At 38.6% G+C, this 12,313-nt stretch overlaps 3 protein-coding genes across 4 annotated transcripts; 2 read left to right on the forward strand and 1 right to left on the reverse strand.

The window, feature by feature from the left end:
- Positions 1-1,272: 1,272 nt before the first annotated feature.
- Positions 1,273-5,722, forward strand: Rab40 (RAS oncogene family member Rab40). 2 transcript variants are annotated; one of them, XM_017149863.3, is made up of 5 exons: positions 1,273-1,521; positions 2,684-2,820; positions 2,878-3,101; positions 3,467-3,689; positions 4,976-5,722. In XM_017149863.3, the coding sequence occupies exons 2-5, from the start codon at positions 2,688-2,690 to the stop codon at positions 5,191-5,193; spliced, it is 798 nt and encodes a 265-aa protein (XP_017005352.2). In that variant the 5' UTR covers positions 1,273-1,521; positions 2,684-2,687; the 3' UTR covers positions 5,194-5,722. The 2 variants fall into 2 exon arrangements, with proteins under 2 accessions (XP_017005352.2, XP_017005353.2); XM_017149864.3 differs by having other exon boundaries at positions 1,274-1,521; positions 2,908-3,101.
- Positions 5,723-7,705: 1,983 nt separating this feature from the next.
- On the forward strand, positions 7,706-9,561 carry LOC108062972 (uncharacterized). The gene is made up of 2 exons (XM_070219110.1): positions 7,706-7,888; positions 8,359-9,561. Exons 1-2 carry the CDS (start codon positions 7,721-7,723, stop codon positions 9,406-9,408), a joined length of 1,218 nt encoding a protein of 405 aa, XP_070075211.1. The 5' UTR covers positions 7,706-7,720; the 3' UTR covers positions 9,409-9,561.
- LOC108062973 (uncharacterized) lies at positions 9,406-11,227 on the reverse strand. The gene has a single exon (XM_017149874.3). It carries the CDS (start codon positions 11,058-11,060, stop codon positions 10,473-10,475), a length of 588 nt encoding a protein of 195 aa, XP_017005363.2. The 5' UTR covers positions 11,061-11,227; the 3' UTR covers positions 9,406-10,472.
- Positions 11,228-12,313: the final 1,086 nt, after the last annotated feature.

Consider the following 12,313-nt stretch of genomic DNA (forward strand, 5'->3'; position numbering starts at 1 on the left):
GCAGCACCGCAAAACGGTAATAGCGAGCAGCGACGTCGACTGCGGCAGCGGCAGAGGCGGCGACGACGCGTCGGTGACCTGCACTTTATATCCCCGCACCCCCGCTCTTCTACCACCTCTGCTTCTTCTTCCGGGCCGAAAACTCGCGTTTATAAATAAATACGCAAGTGCATTTAATAAATCCGATGGCGCGCGCTCTGTTGCTCCTTTTTGGCTTTGGCGAATCGGATCTCGGATGTCGGCTCTCGGAGCGATACAATCGGAACAAGGAACAGTCGTGTGTATATTTGGCAGCGCTGCGAGTTTCTGTTCTTTTTTGTGTTTTATCATCCGATGATTTCCTCTTGGTCGCGACAACTGCCGCTTTGGATACTGGTTTTATTTCGGTATTTCTGTTCTTCAGTCGCGTTCTGCGGAGCAGGGATGGGAAAAGTTATCACAACATATATCGATGTTTTTGGAGCTCTGGGAGTCATCGATGTGGTGGCGACTATCGGCGTTTCCCCCCTCATTGAAATGATAAAATACCAGGGGGATTCCCTAAACTGTTGAATTGCTGAATTGTTGAAATTTCAGCAATTTTGTTGAATTATCACCAGTACGCATTATTTTTTTTAAAATCAACTTAGAAAGCATGTTTGTGGTTCTTTTTACCTTGGTAACACTTTTAGACAGTAACTAGCAATAATAAATCAAATTTTACATGCATTAAGTTCTGTGAAATTTTTCAACAAATAACAGCTGTTTAAAAATTCAACAGGAACCATTTTGGGTCGTTCCCTTAATTGCTGAAATTTTTTGTTGAATTTTCAACAATTCAACAGTTTAGGGAATCCCCCTAATGAAAATGGTAGGGACACGGAAATCATAATAAATATTTACAAAGTATCGCATAAATTCGTGATAAGAAATAAACTTCCAAAAATCTTAATTTCGAATAATTTGGTCAATATTGGAGACAAGACCGATTTTTTTTTTAAACAAAAGTTGTAGATTAATATATATTTCATGTTTTCTACGTTTTTGGTGTTAAATTGATTTGTTTCTAGAAAAATAGGCAAAATAGAGCGGCTAAAGTTTCAAGGTTTCAGCTTTGGTACCCAGAGGCAGTTAGCTAAAAAATATATATATATTTTTTGTGTAGATATTTATAAAAATATATCCTAATAGAACAAGTAATATAATATTTAATGTTAGCCGGTTCAAGTGTATAAAATCCATTGTCACTGCCATCACTGTCGTACTGCACTGCCCTATCGATAGTCTATCGATAACCGCCCCTCGCAAGTTGTACCATCTCTATAGAGATGAGCAAAATTGCAATTTTCCTAAAATTCGCAGGGGAAAACCACAAATAATCAGCAACGAAACGAAATAAATGCGAGATAGAGCCGCGATTTGCAACAAATGAATCGCGGCGACTGAAAGCGCGAAAAACCCGCCGAGGAAAAGTCGCCAGAGCGAGGGAAATCGCTCATCTCTATTACAAATACGAAAATGAAATTGCGTGCATTCTAAATGGTAAGTTAAAAACGCCCAACAAACGGTTAGTAATATTGCGATTCGGCCTCGCCGATTTAGTGACTATAACTAAGTGCAATATTTTTCATTTGTGGTAAATGAAAATAACAAACATTCCACAACGTTTGCAGCAACAACAACAATCAAAATAAGACCCGTACTCACACAAACGCACATACAAATGCGCAAATGTTTTTCTCTATTTTCTTGTGACTTTTGTTGTTTTTTTTTTGTATTTTTGGAACAAATAAAATGCAACAATTACACGCTTTAATGGTTTTATAAACAACCATAAAGTGCAAATCAATTTCGTGCAAAACCAAAACACACCCAATTTTTCCCTTGTGCATGTGCGTGTGTGTTTGTAAGAATCCTTTTACAGTGCGCGACATAACAACAAGTGCAAAAATCTATAAATAAGTGAATTTAATTTGTTTATAGTTTTTCTTTGACATGACTGACATTATAAATTACTGGGCCTGCAGAAATAGAACAGAAAAATATATTGCCGGTTCGGCAATACCGGTTAGCCCGGTTAAGACAATGCAAAAAAAAGAAAAAAGGTTCAAGAACCACAACCACTTTGGAACCACAAAACCCTAGCCCACAATTAATTGCAGTTGAAATTACGTTAAAAAAAATACCACTGCGGTTACCTGTTTTAAACTGGGGTATCACAAAAAAAATTCTTTTAAAGTCTGCGCTTACTCTAAAATAAACCTGTAATGTTGTAGAATATCTTTATAATATTTTAACTCTATTGAAAAAGTCTTTGTAAAAGATCTTTATACCAACATATATTATTATATTATTTTATATTATACTAACATATAGGTGATGGTGCCTTAAAACCTCCTAAAAAAATAAACATTTGTTTTGTACTGATTTAAAGTTTCTAAAATAATAACTATTCCTTTAAAATTATAAAATGTTATTCTTGATGCCAAATATAAATTTTAAGATTTTTTTTGGCAATATACAAAGGAAGAAGTCATTTTTCTTAAAATTGAAAAAAAAACCATAAACCAAATTAAAAAGTGTATCGATTACCATCTATATTTTTCTTAACTATTTCCTTTTAAAGTTACGATAACTTGGGTTTTTTACAAATAATTTTTTTAAGTTTTCGCAAAACAATAATCAAACTGCCTTCCTATTTCAGCCACATGGGAACCATGACCAAGGACTACGACTATCTGCTGAAGGTTCTGCTGGTGGGCGACAGCGATGTGGGCAAGCACGAGATCCTCTCGAACCTGGAGGATCCCTCCACGGAGAGCCCCTTTTGCAGCGGGAACGGTAAGTGCTGGCTACTCACCATCGATGCGACAACCGATCTGCAATCCAATCTAATAGACTGCACATCTCATATCCTCCAAACGGTAGCCTACAAGACCACCACCATCCTGCTGGAGGGCAAGCGGGTGAAGCTGCAGCTGTGGGACACCTCCGGCCAGGGACGCTTCTGCACGATCATACGCTCCTATTCGCGCGGCGCCCAGGGCATCATCCTCGTCTACGACATCACCAACAAGTGGAGCTTCGACGGGATCGATCGCTGGCTCAAGGAGGTCGACGAGGTCAGTGGGGGATCTACTGAAAAGAAAGATTATGGCAAGGATATTTATTTACAGGGCAGTTCAGTTCAAAAGTTTTGTGTACATTTCATAATTATGCTTCAAGGAAAAATTAAAATTTTAATAATGATTTAAAAAATAACGTCTTTAGGCGTAACTATTTATATTATCTTAAAAGTAACAAATCTATAATGCATTTTGAAGGTTTTTTTTAGTTAAAAAAAAAAAACTAAAGGGTCGCACTCCTTAAAAAAATAATATAATTCAAGTAAAATATTTACATTCCACAGATTTTGCATAAATTATACAAAAGAAGTTTCCTTTACTTACCTTTTAATACAATACTTATTAATCCAATGCATTTTCAGCACGCCCCTGGCATCCCGAAGGTGCTTGTGGGGAATCGCCTGCATTTGGCCTTCAAGCGACAGGTGGCGGCCAAACAGGCCGAGACCTACGCCAGCCGCAACAATATGTCCTGCTTCGAGATATCGCCCCTGTGCGACTTCAACATCCGCGAGTCCTTTTGCGAGCTGGCACGGATGGCGCTGCATCGCAATGGCATGGAGCACATCTGGCGCAGCAATAAGGGTAATTAAAACTAATAGAAAAATGTAAAATAATACGTTTGGTAAGAATTCGGAGCTATCAAATTTGAGGAACATCTTACCTTGTTAAAAGTGCTTTCATCTTATATAGAATATTTATACCCGTTACTCGTAGAGTGAAAGGGTATATTGTATTCGTGCAAAAGTATGTAACAGCTAGAAGGAAGCGTTTCCGACCCCATAAAGTATATATATTCTTGATCAGGGTCACTAGCCATGTCCGTCTGTCTGTCCGTTTGTCTGTCTGTCCGTATGAACGCTGAGATCTCAGAAACTACAAAAGCTAAAAGGTTGAGATTTTCCACACATATTCTTGGGCTTCCTACGCAGTGCAAGTTTATTTCAGCCGAGTGCCACGCCCCCTCTAACGCCCACAATCGCCCACTAACGATTTTAAAATGTGTCTGGCGGCCACACCTTTAAAGATTTCAAAGAAGTATAAATGGAATTTTGTTGTGTATACCTATCGAAATGTGGAAGACATTTTTCAAATCGGAGCATTCATTAAAAAGTTATACGCAATCAAAAAAATGTTATATATCCATCTCCCTCGCACTCCCTTTAGCCGAGTGACGGGTATTAGATAGTCGGGACACGAACCCGACTATAGCGTTCTCTCTTGTTTTAAATGATATTTTAATGTTGGCCCTGAGCATTAAATAAATCGAAGCCCTTTTTATCAAAAGATTCTAATAATTTTAATTTTCTCTGTCGCAACTCACAATTATTATAATCTAAGCCGCCAATTTTTAATTGGTTTAAGTCAGATAAAAGTTAAATAACTTTTTTTTATTCACCGAGCTATAAAGCTATTTTTAGTAAAATTGTGAAAGAAGACTATTAGCGTTGGATTTTTTAATTACTTACTTCAGGTCAGTTTTGATTAAGTTCCAATTAAAACGTTTATTATGTCAATTCAATCATTAATCTTTATTTGACAGTGGATAATAAATTTAAACGCTTTTTAAGGCGGGCGCTTGTAAATGTGCTTTGAAAATGTCTGATCATTAAATGGGTTATATTTACAGCAATCAAGAAATAGTTTTAATTAAAAGGATTTATTGTAAGATTCAGATTGGGGACTCAAAGTATAAAGTATTTTAAATTCATACCAACTTGTTATTAAAGATTAGCTAAAGAATTATGGTTAACCAATTAATGGAGATATATTTAAACAGATTTTTAACGAAATGTACACTTGACCACCTTGTAAACATTCCACCTACTCGTTAATGACATTTATTAACCCGATTTCAATCCCCTTTGCAGTGCTGACGCTGCAGGAGCTGTGCTGCAGGACGATCGTGCGGAGGACGAGCGTGTACGCGATCGATTCGCTGCCGTTGCCGCCGTCGGTGAAGTCGACGCTCAAGTCATACGCGCTGACCACCTCGCAGTGCTTCAACTCACTGACCCAGAGCTCAAAGAGCAAGAACCGCTGCAAGACGCCGACGAGCGGCAGCCGGAATAGCTGTGCGATCGCGTGATCGTTGCCTTGTAGGCCGCCGCCCAGCTGCCTACGCCGCCACGCCCCCCAACCGACATTAACTTTAATTGAGCTCTACTTATGTACTATAGGCTAACACACACACCACACACCACACACACACACACACTACACACTCACCCACATGGTTATTATCTTATTTGTTTCATCGACATTGATATTTGTGGCCAACAATGTTTACTTTTTACACAGTAAAGCTTACATTAATTTAATTATTAACCCCCGTCCCATTTTCCCCATTCCCTCTCTTCTCTCTTTTGCATTACTCTAATGTTGTTAATATTATTATGTTTGTATAATTATAATATTTAAAGCATCAAACACATCAACATAACAAAAAAAAGAAAAAAACAACAGCAAGTGAAAATCAATTTTTATATGCATAAAAAAATTTTTTTTTGTTTGGTTACCATCGGTTTAAAATATTCTTAGAGATGTATTGTAATTGAAGCGAATTCAGCAAGAGAAGCGCACACAAAGGCGAATTGATAAAGATAATTCATAATGAACTAGAGAACTGTGTTTTTATTTAATCATTGCCCATCCCTTTCTAATTCCTGCCTCCCTGAATCTATCTCTTTCTATTTAGATTAATTTGTGGTAATTTAAAGTGAAAGTATGTTGCATCGCTACCGGTTATACAATTATTAAATTTGTTTTAAAATGTATATATAAAGTTAAGTATTTAAAAACTTAATTAGAAATATTTAACGTGCCCTTAAAAAATAATTTGTTGTTGTGAGATTTGTAAGGTATAAATAACATTCTTAGGTTTTCACATAAAAAAAATATTTCGTAAGACGATAATTCCACTTAACCAAACCGAAAACTCTGATATCTTCTCGTTTCAACCAAATATTTAATTAAAGAAATGTATACCCATACCCTAGAGTCCATGAGTTCGGGGATATAGGCCATAATATAAGATCCCTCATCAGATGCTTAACGAACTGAATTAATATTTTAATAGTCTTGGGATAAACACAAAATATCTACTCTTTGATTGTCCAATTTATTTTAATCTCCCAGGATCTCTATAAAATATTTCTTGAAAGTGGTTAGGATCTTTAAAAAATGTCTGTCTATAAAGAATTTAATACTGAGAAACTAAGAAACACAAACTTTGCTAAATTAATTTAAGATTAAGTTATTAAGAAGGTTTTTAGATAGACCCTTGGGATCTTAGGATTCTGTCTTATATTATGTATTTTCTTGTAACTACATTTTTTGATTTCATCTCAAGAGTATTCAAATCTTCGGCATCTGGATTCTTCTGGTGCCCGATCGATTTGCTTCGTTTTCAACATCTGCTCGGGGTTGTCCCTTGTCGGATGTGATTAATCGGTCCGCTGCAAACCCAATTTGATATTGTAATATTATTTAAATGATTCAAATTGCCTTTCCTTTGGTTCGCTTTGCCTCGCGTTGGATCGCCCTTTGAGCCAAAACATTTCGCGGCTTCTTTTTCGACATCTATTTCTTCCCCCGATTTCGGTTATTTGGCCTTTTGGCTTTACACAATTCCCGAGTTGGGCAATCGATGGGGGCGGGGCTCTCGGGGGCAAGGGAATCGTTATACTTTTAACTCTTTTTTTTTAATTTTGAAATGGAACAGCTGGTGCGAACTTATAGCGAAATTATTGCATTCATTTGCATTTGCTTTGATTAACTTTTTATCGGATCTTTCTTTTTTGAGTGTTTCGATGTTATAGTTATGGTCAGATAATACAAAACAGGTGACTTATGTTAGTTTGTTATATCAAAATGAAATGTACTTTTTAAATATTGATACAATATCTTTAAACAACAGGTTCTTTTAATTTGATTTTTAAGTGTTTATTTAATATTAAGTAATATTACCAATATTTCTGATCATCACATTAGCTCTTATAAGTAAAATAATTTATAAATTTTAATAATTAAGTATTTCACTATTTTTGTCATCTTATTTGTAGTAGTTTAAAATGTTATTTCTTAATCATAACATTAATAGCTTAGTTTATAAAGTAGGTGTACTTTTAAAGAGTAAAAGCTTTTATGATTCATATTTAACTTGCATAGTTTAGAAAATTTTAAAAATATCTTATTTTTAGTTTAAAATAAATGTTATAAATATTTTCGAAATTTGAATAAGTACGTTAATCACCATTTGCCAATGATAATTTTCCCATTTAATTTAATGACCTCTTGTTTTTCTAGAAAATGCACCGCTTGGATCTTGGGAAAGTGGTAATCCCATCCGATCCGACCTGAACTGAACTGACCTAACCCATCGATCGACGGGGGGCGGGGCCACCGTCATTAGGCGGTTCGTTCATGCCCGGCGGATTAATTTCGACGGCTGGTCCAATTATGGAACTGCTTTTTCACATATTTTTTTCCACCGGACTCATTTGCATTTGCCAGCCGTCTTCGTCGACGATGCGTTTTTGTTTTTGGACCGCCTCGTCTCCAGATGGGATGGACGGAGTTTTTGGCTTTGGCTTTGGCCGTTGGTGGGCAGGTCGATGACGAAAGCAAGTTCGGAGATTCAGAGATGGAGCATCGCGCAATCCGGCTGCTATAAAAGCTGCGGCCCTCTTGGAGTGGATCATCAGTTGGCTTCCAGCTTCCTCATCTGCTACGTGAAGTTCCCCAGTTTTCAACCCCCAAGCAAGAAACTTCCAGCAATGAAGGTGAGTCTTTTATACACAGTGAACAATTAAGGAATATCCTATCTACAAAGGCATAAAATCCAAATAAAAAATTTATTTTATTAAAAGAAGTGAAAAGTAAAGAAAATCATCAATTTAAATATCATAATAAATAAATAGTTTTTTTTAATATATCAAAATTTAATGAAATATATCTAAATATACAAAATAAATCATTTAATAATATGTTAAAATATTGGGAAAAAAATATATAATTCTAATATATCAAAAATTCAATAAATTACAGACAAAAAAATTAAATTTGTAAAATCAACGTTTTAAAAATATTTCATAAAAATATTAGCTTTTTTAAAAATCCTTTTTAGTATCAAATTATCTTTTTAAATTACAAAAAATTCAAATTATATTTTAAATATATATTTAAGGATATTTTATCACTCTGTAAACATAGCTCATCGTTTTAATTAATTCATTTTGATTTTTACCAACAGATCTTTGTGTGTCTCCTGGCTGCTTTGGTTGCCACCTCATCGGCTGGCTTCATCGGTGGATCCGGCGGTGGTGGTGGTGGCGGTGGCTACAGCTATGGAATCGGTTCTGGAGGAGGCGGCGGCGGCGGTGGTGGCCACCAGGAGGTGAAGACCATCCAGGTCATCCACCAGGAGGGTGGCGGCTACTCCGGCGGTGGTCATGGCGGCTACTCCGGCGGTGGCCACCAGGAGATCAAGACCGTCAAGGTCATCCACCAGGAAGGTGGTGGCTACTCGGGCGGCGGTCATGGTGGCTACTCGGGCGGTCACGGCGGCTACTCCGGCGGTGGCCATCAGGAGGTGAAGACCGTGAAGGTTATCCATGAGGAGGGTCACGCTCTGGGCGGCGGTGGCGGCTATGCCGGTGGCTTCTCCGGTCATGGACATGGACACGGTGGCCACCAGGAGGTCAAGCTGGTCAAGGTCATCCACGAGGAGGGCGGTCACGGCGGTCACGGCGGTCACGGCGGTCACGGACATGGCGGTGGATACTCGCATGGCGGATTTTCGGGCGGTCACCAGGAGGTTAAGACTGTGAAGGTGATCCACCAGGAAGCTGGCGGTCATGGTGGCTACTCTGGCGGCGGACATGGTGGATACTCCGGTGGTCATGGAGGCTACTCCGCGGGTGGTCATCAGGAGATCAAGACCGTGAAGGTCATCCATGAGGAGGGACACGCTCTGGGCGGCGGCGGCGGCTATGCCGGTGGCTTCTCCGGTCATGGACATGGACACGGTGGCCATCAGGAGGTTAAGACCATCAAGGTCATTCACGAGGAGGGCGGTCACAGCCACGGCGGTCACGATCACGGCCATGGCGGCGGTTTCGAGGAGGTCAAGACCATCAAGGTCATTCACGAGGAGGGCGGACACGGACACGGACACGCCCACGGCCATGGACCCGCCCCCATCAGCATCAGCAACGAGTACCTGCCGCCCAGCAACGAGTACCTTCCCCCAATTTCCGCTCCACAGCCCGGCTATCTGCCACCCTCCTCCAGCTGGAAGTGATTTCGATTCGATTCGATTCGAGCCATACTGATCCTTGAGTCTTGTTAAGTAGTTTTAAGCCTCCTTTTTTTTGTACCAACCCATATTTTTTTACTGTTGTACCCATCTTACTTCACCTGTTGAACGAAAATATACCATCTGTAAATTATAAAACTTGGAGAGTTTTTTTGGTATTCGAAAAAGGGTAACGAAAATGTAAATAGGAATACAGTATATATGGGAAAAATAATTTTTTATTTTTAAGGATTTTTGTAGACAAACTAATTGGAATGATCTGGCTATAAAGTTAATCAATCTCTTTTCTATCAGTACAAATTAACGGATCGCCGTCTATTTTCCATGATATCTAAAACTTAATTTAAAATTGCCTTTGCTATTCTAATTCCCCTGCATTCACGGTTCGCCGGGCTGCGTGAATTAGCATTTTATTCATTTCCATTCAGATTCAGCTGGTTAACAACCACTTTCGATTCGCGCTTCAATTTCACTTTCAACCCAATCGAACCGATCGACCGACATTACCATAATCATAGTCGTCCAATTTAGCGGTAGCTCAACGACCTGTTCATCGCCGGGTTTATGTTTATGTGCATCGTGGGGATATTTCTCGTATCTAATGGATTTATTTTATCTTTTGGTTTATTTTTAAGTTTAGAAATGTGTTTTGTGTCATGTGGATCGTGTTGTAGTGTCTTAAGGTTCATGTTGTGCTTTATGCGTTAGCCTGCGTGATATATTTTAATTCTTATGGATTATTTTGAACGGTGTGGCTTAATATGTATCTTAAGGTTCATTGCGGTTTTTGGTACACAGAGAAAAATATAACCTGATTTTGAAGGCGATATTAAGTCAAATTTTGACTTTTCTTTATATTTTTAAATTTTTAAAGTTTTAAAAAAATAAGTTTGAATGTATCCTTTATGCCTAATATCGTGCCCATAAATGAATAATTAATTTTTCTCTGTGTAAATCTAACTCGGTGCTGTGTTGTTGTAATATAAACAATTAAATAAATAATTTATGGTTAACATTAGATCTCTTTTTTGGAATTGTTTTTTAGCTTTCTATTTATGTGGCCAAATGTCCTGCCGCCTTCTTTTCGCCGCATTCTGTTCGATGCGATTGTTTTGGCCCAGATATTGATGCAGGGGCAGTGGGCGTGGCGACGAGGAGGTCACGCCCAGGGGAAACTCACTGGTGGGTCTCCATTTGGAGGGCAGCCAAGGTGAATCGTAGTCCTGGAATTTCTGTGGCACTTGGTACTTTCCCTCCTCCTCCTGATATTTTGTCGGCAGACTGCCCTTTTGATCGTGATGGACCTTGAGATTCAGCAGTAGCTCGCCATCGTCATCGATGAGATTGTATAGCTGAACGCCCTTGGCCTCCCTCAGTGGATGGGCTCGCTCCAACCTGATTTGCTGCTTGACCTTTGGCCTCATCCAGGGCTTGGGTCGCTGGCCCATATATCGCGACGATCGATCCTGCGACTGCAATTGCCGCAGGATGTTCAGCGGCAGTAGTAAATCCGATTCGAAGGGCATAAAGCCGCTGGCCCGCACTTTAATGATGTTTCGCAGCAGCGGCTGATGGCCATAACCCAGGCCATCGACCAGGCCCAAAAGGCTCAGACACAACAGGCCGAAAGTGTGCATTTCAGCGGCAGTTGTTAGCTCATTTTACACGAGGATCACTTGGATATATAGTGTATAGTTTAAGCACTCAAATAAAAATATATAAACAAATTAGGTGTGTTATTGCGACGAGACTGGAGCTAAGAGCAGCGCGTTCTAGGCCCGTGCTGCACCAACTGAACGGACTTCAGAAAACACTATTCGGCCCAAGCTGATGCCAGCTGACTGCGCTCGTAAAAGCGAATTAATTAGAGAAAATACCGTACGGTACACGAACGCACAGTGGGCCAAAATATAAGTATACCTAAAAATAATATGATACTAAATAAAGAAATAATTATTTTGGAATGGGTATATTGTTTGATTATATAAAATCCTTGAGAACTTTTGAGATTATCTCGAATAAAGATCACAAAAATTTTAAAGTATAATTTAAGCCCTACAATAATTATTTAATATTATTTGTAAAACTTCTTTTAATTTATATGTATTAATTTTAAATATCCAGGAAATTTTAGAAATAATATTAAAAATTAAGTAATTTTAAAAAAACATGTTTATTTGAAATCTGAAAAAAAATTGTATTTGAAAGGGTCGGGCAAAGCCGACCACCATTCAAATAAGAAAAATATATTTTCAGCACCACTGTGCATGATAAATCCAACACTTTGAATTGAAAATAAAAACATAACTGGCCGGGCCTGGACGTTTATTGTTTGGGGGCCTGTTGTTGTGGCTCTTTCTTCCATTATTTTCTCTATTATGTTATGGGCAGCACAAATTTATTAAAACATCAAGTGAGTCAGTGAGTGAGTGTGAATGAATGTTGGCTTGTTGGCTGGTTGCCTTGTTAACTGATTTATGTCAGGTAAAGAAGAATGATTCTTTGAATGCCTTTTTTTGTGTGGATTGACATTAAACTGGTTCACCGAGAGTCGAGAGCCGAGAGTTGGGACATTACACTGCCCATTAAAACATAACCCGTCCACTCTCGCTGCCACTGGTGACCCAAACAAAAAAGGTAACACACATCTCCGGCTCATTAGCATTAAGACAAAAGACACCCGCATTGAAAAAAAGACAAATAAAAAAAATAAAGAGCTAACTCTCTATGCAGATTAGCAAGGTGGAAAAGCGTGGATAAGAATTTTCACTACGTTTCGCAGTTGACAAACGCTCCGCTGATCACTCTCACTGCTCCACATTTGCATATGCATATGGACAGTCCGGCTAAACACCGGTACAGTGCGTGTCATGGCTGTAAAAAATGAAAG

This window comes from Drosophila takahashii, chromosome X (genome assembly GCF_030179915.1).
Source record: "Drosophila takahashii strain IR98-3 E-12201 chromosome X, DtakHiC1v2, whole genome shotgun sequence".
In the NCBI taxonomy this organism is placed as follows: Eukaryota; Metazoa; Arthropoda; class Insecta; order Diptera; family Drosophilidae; genus Drosophila; species Drosophila takahashii.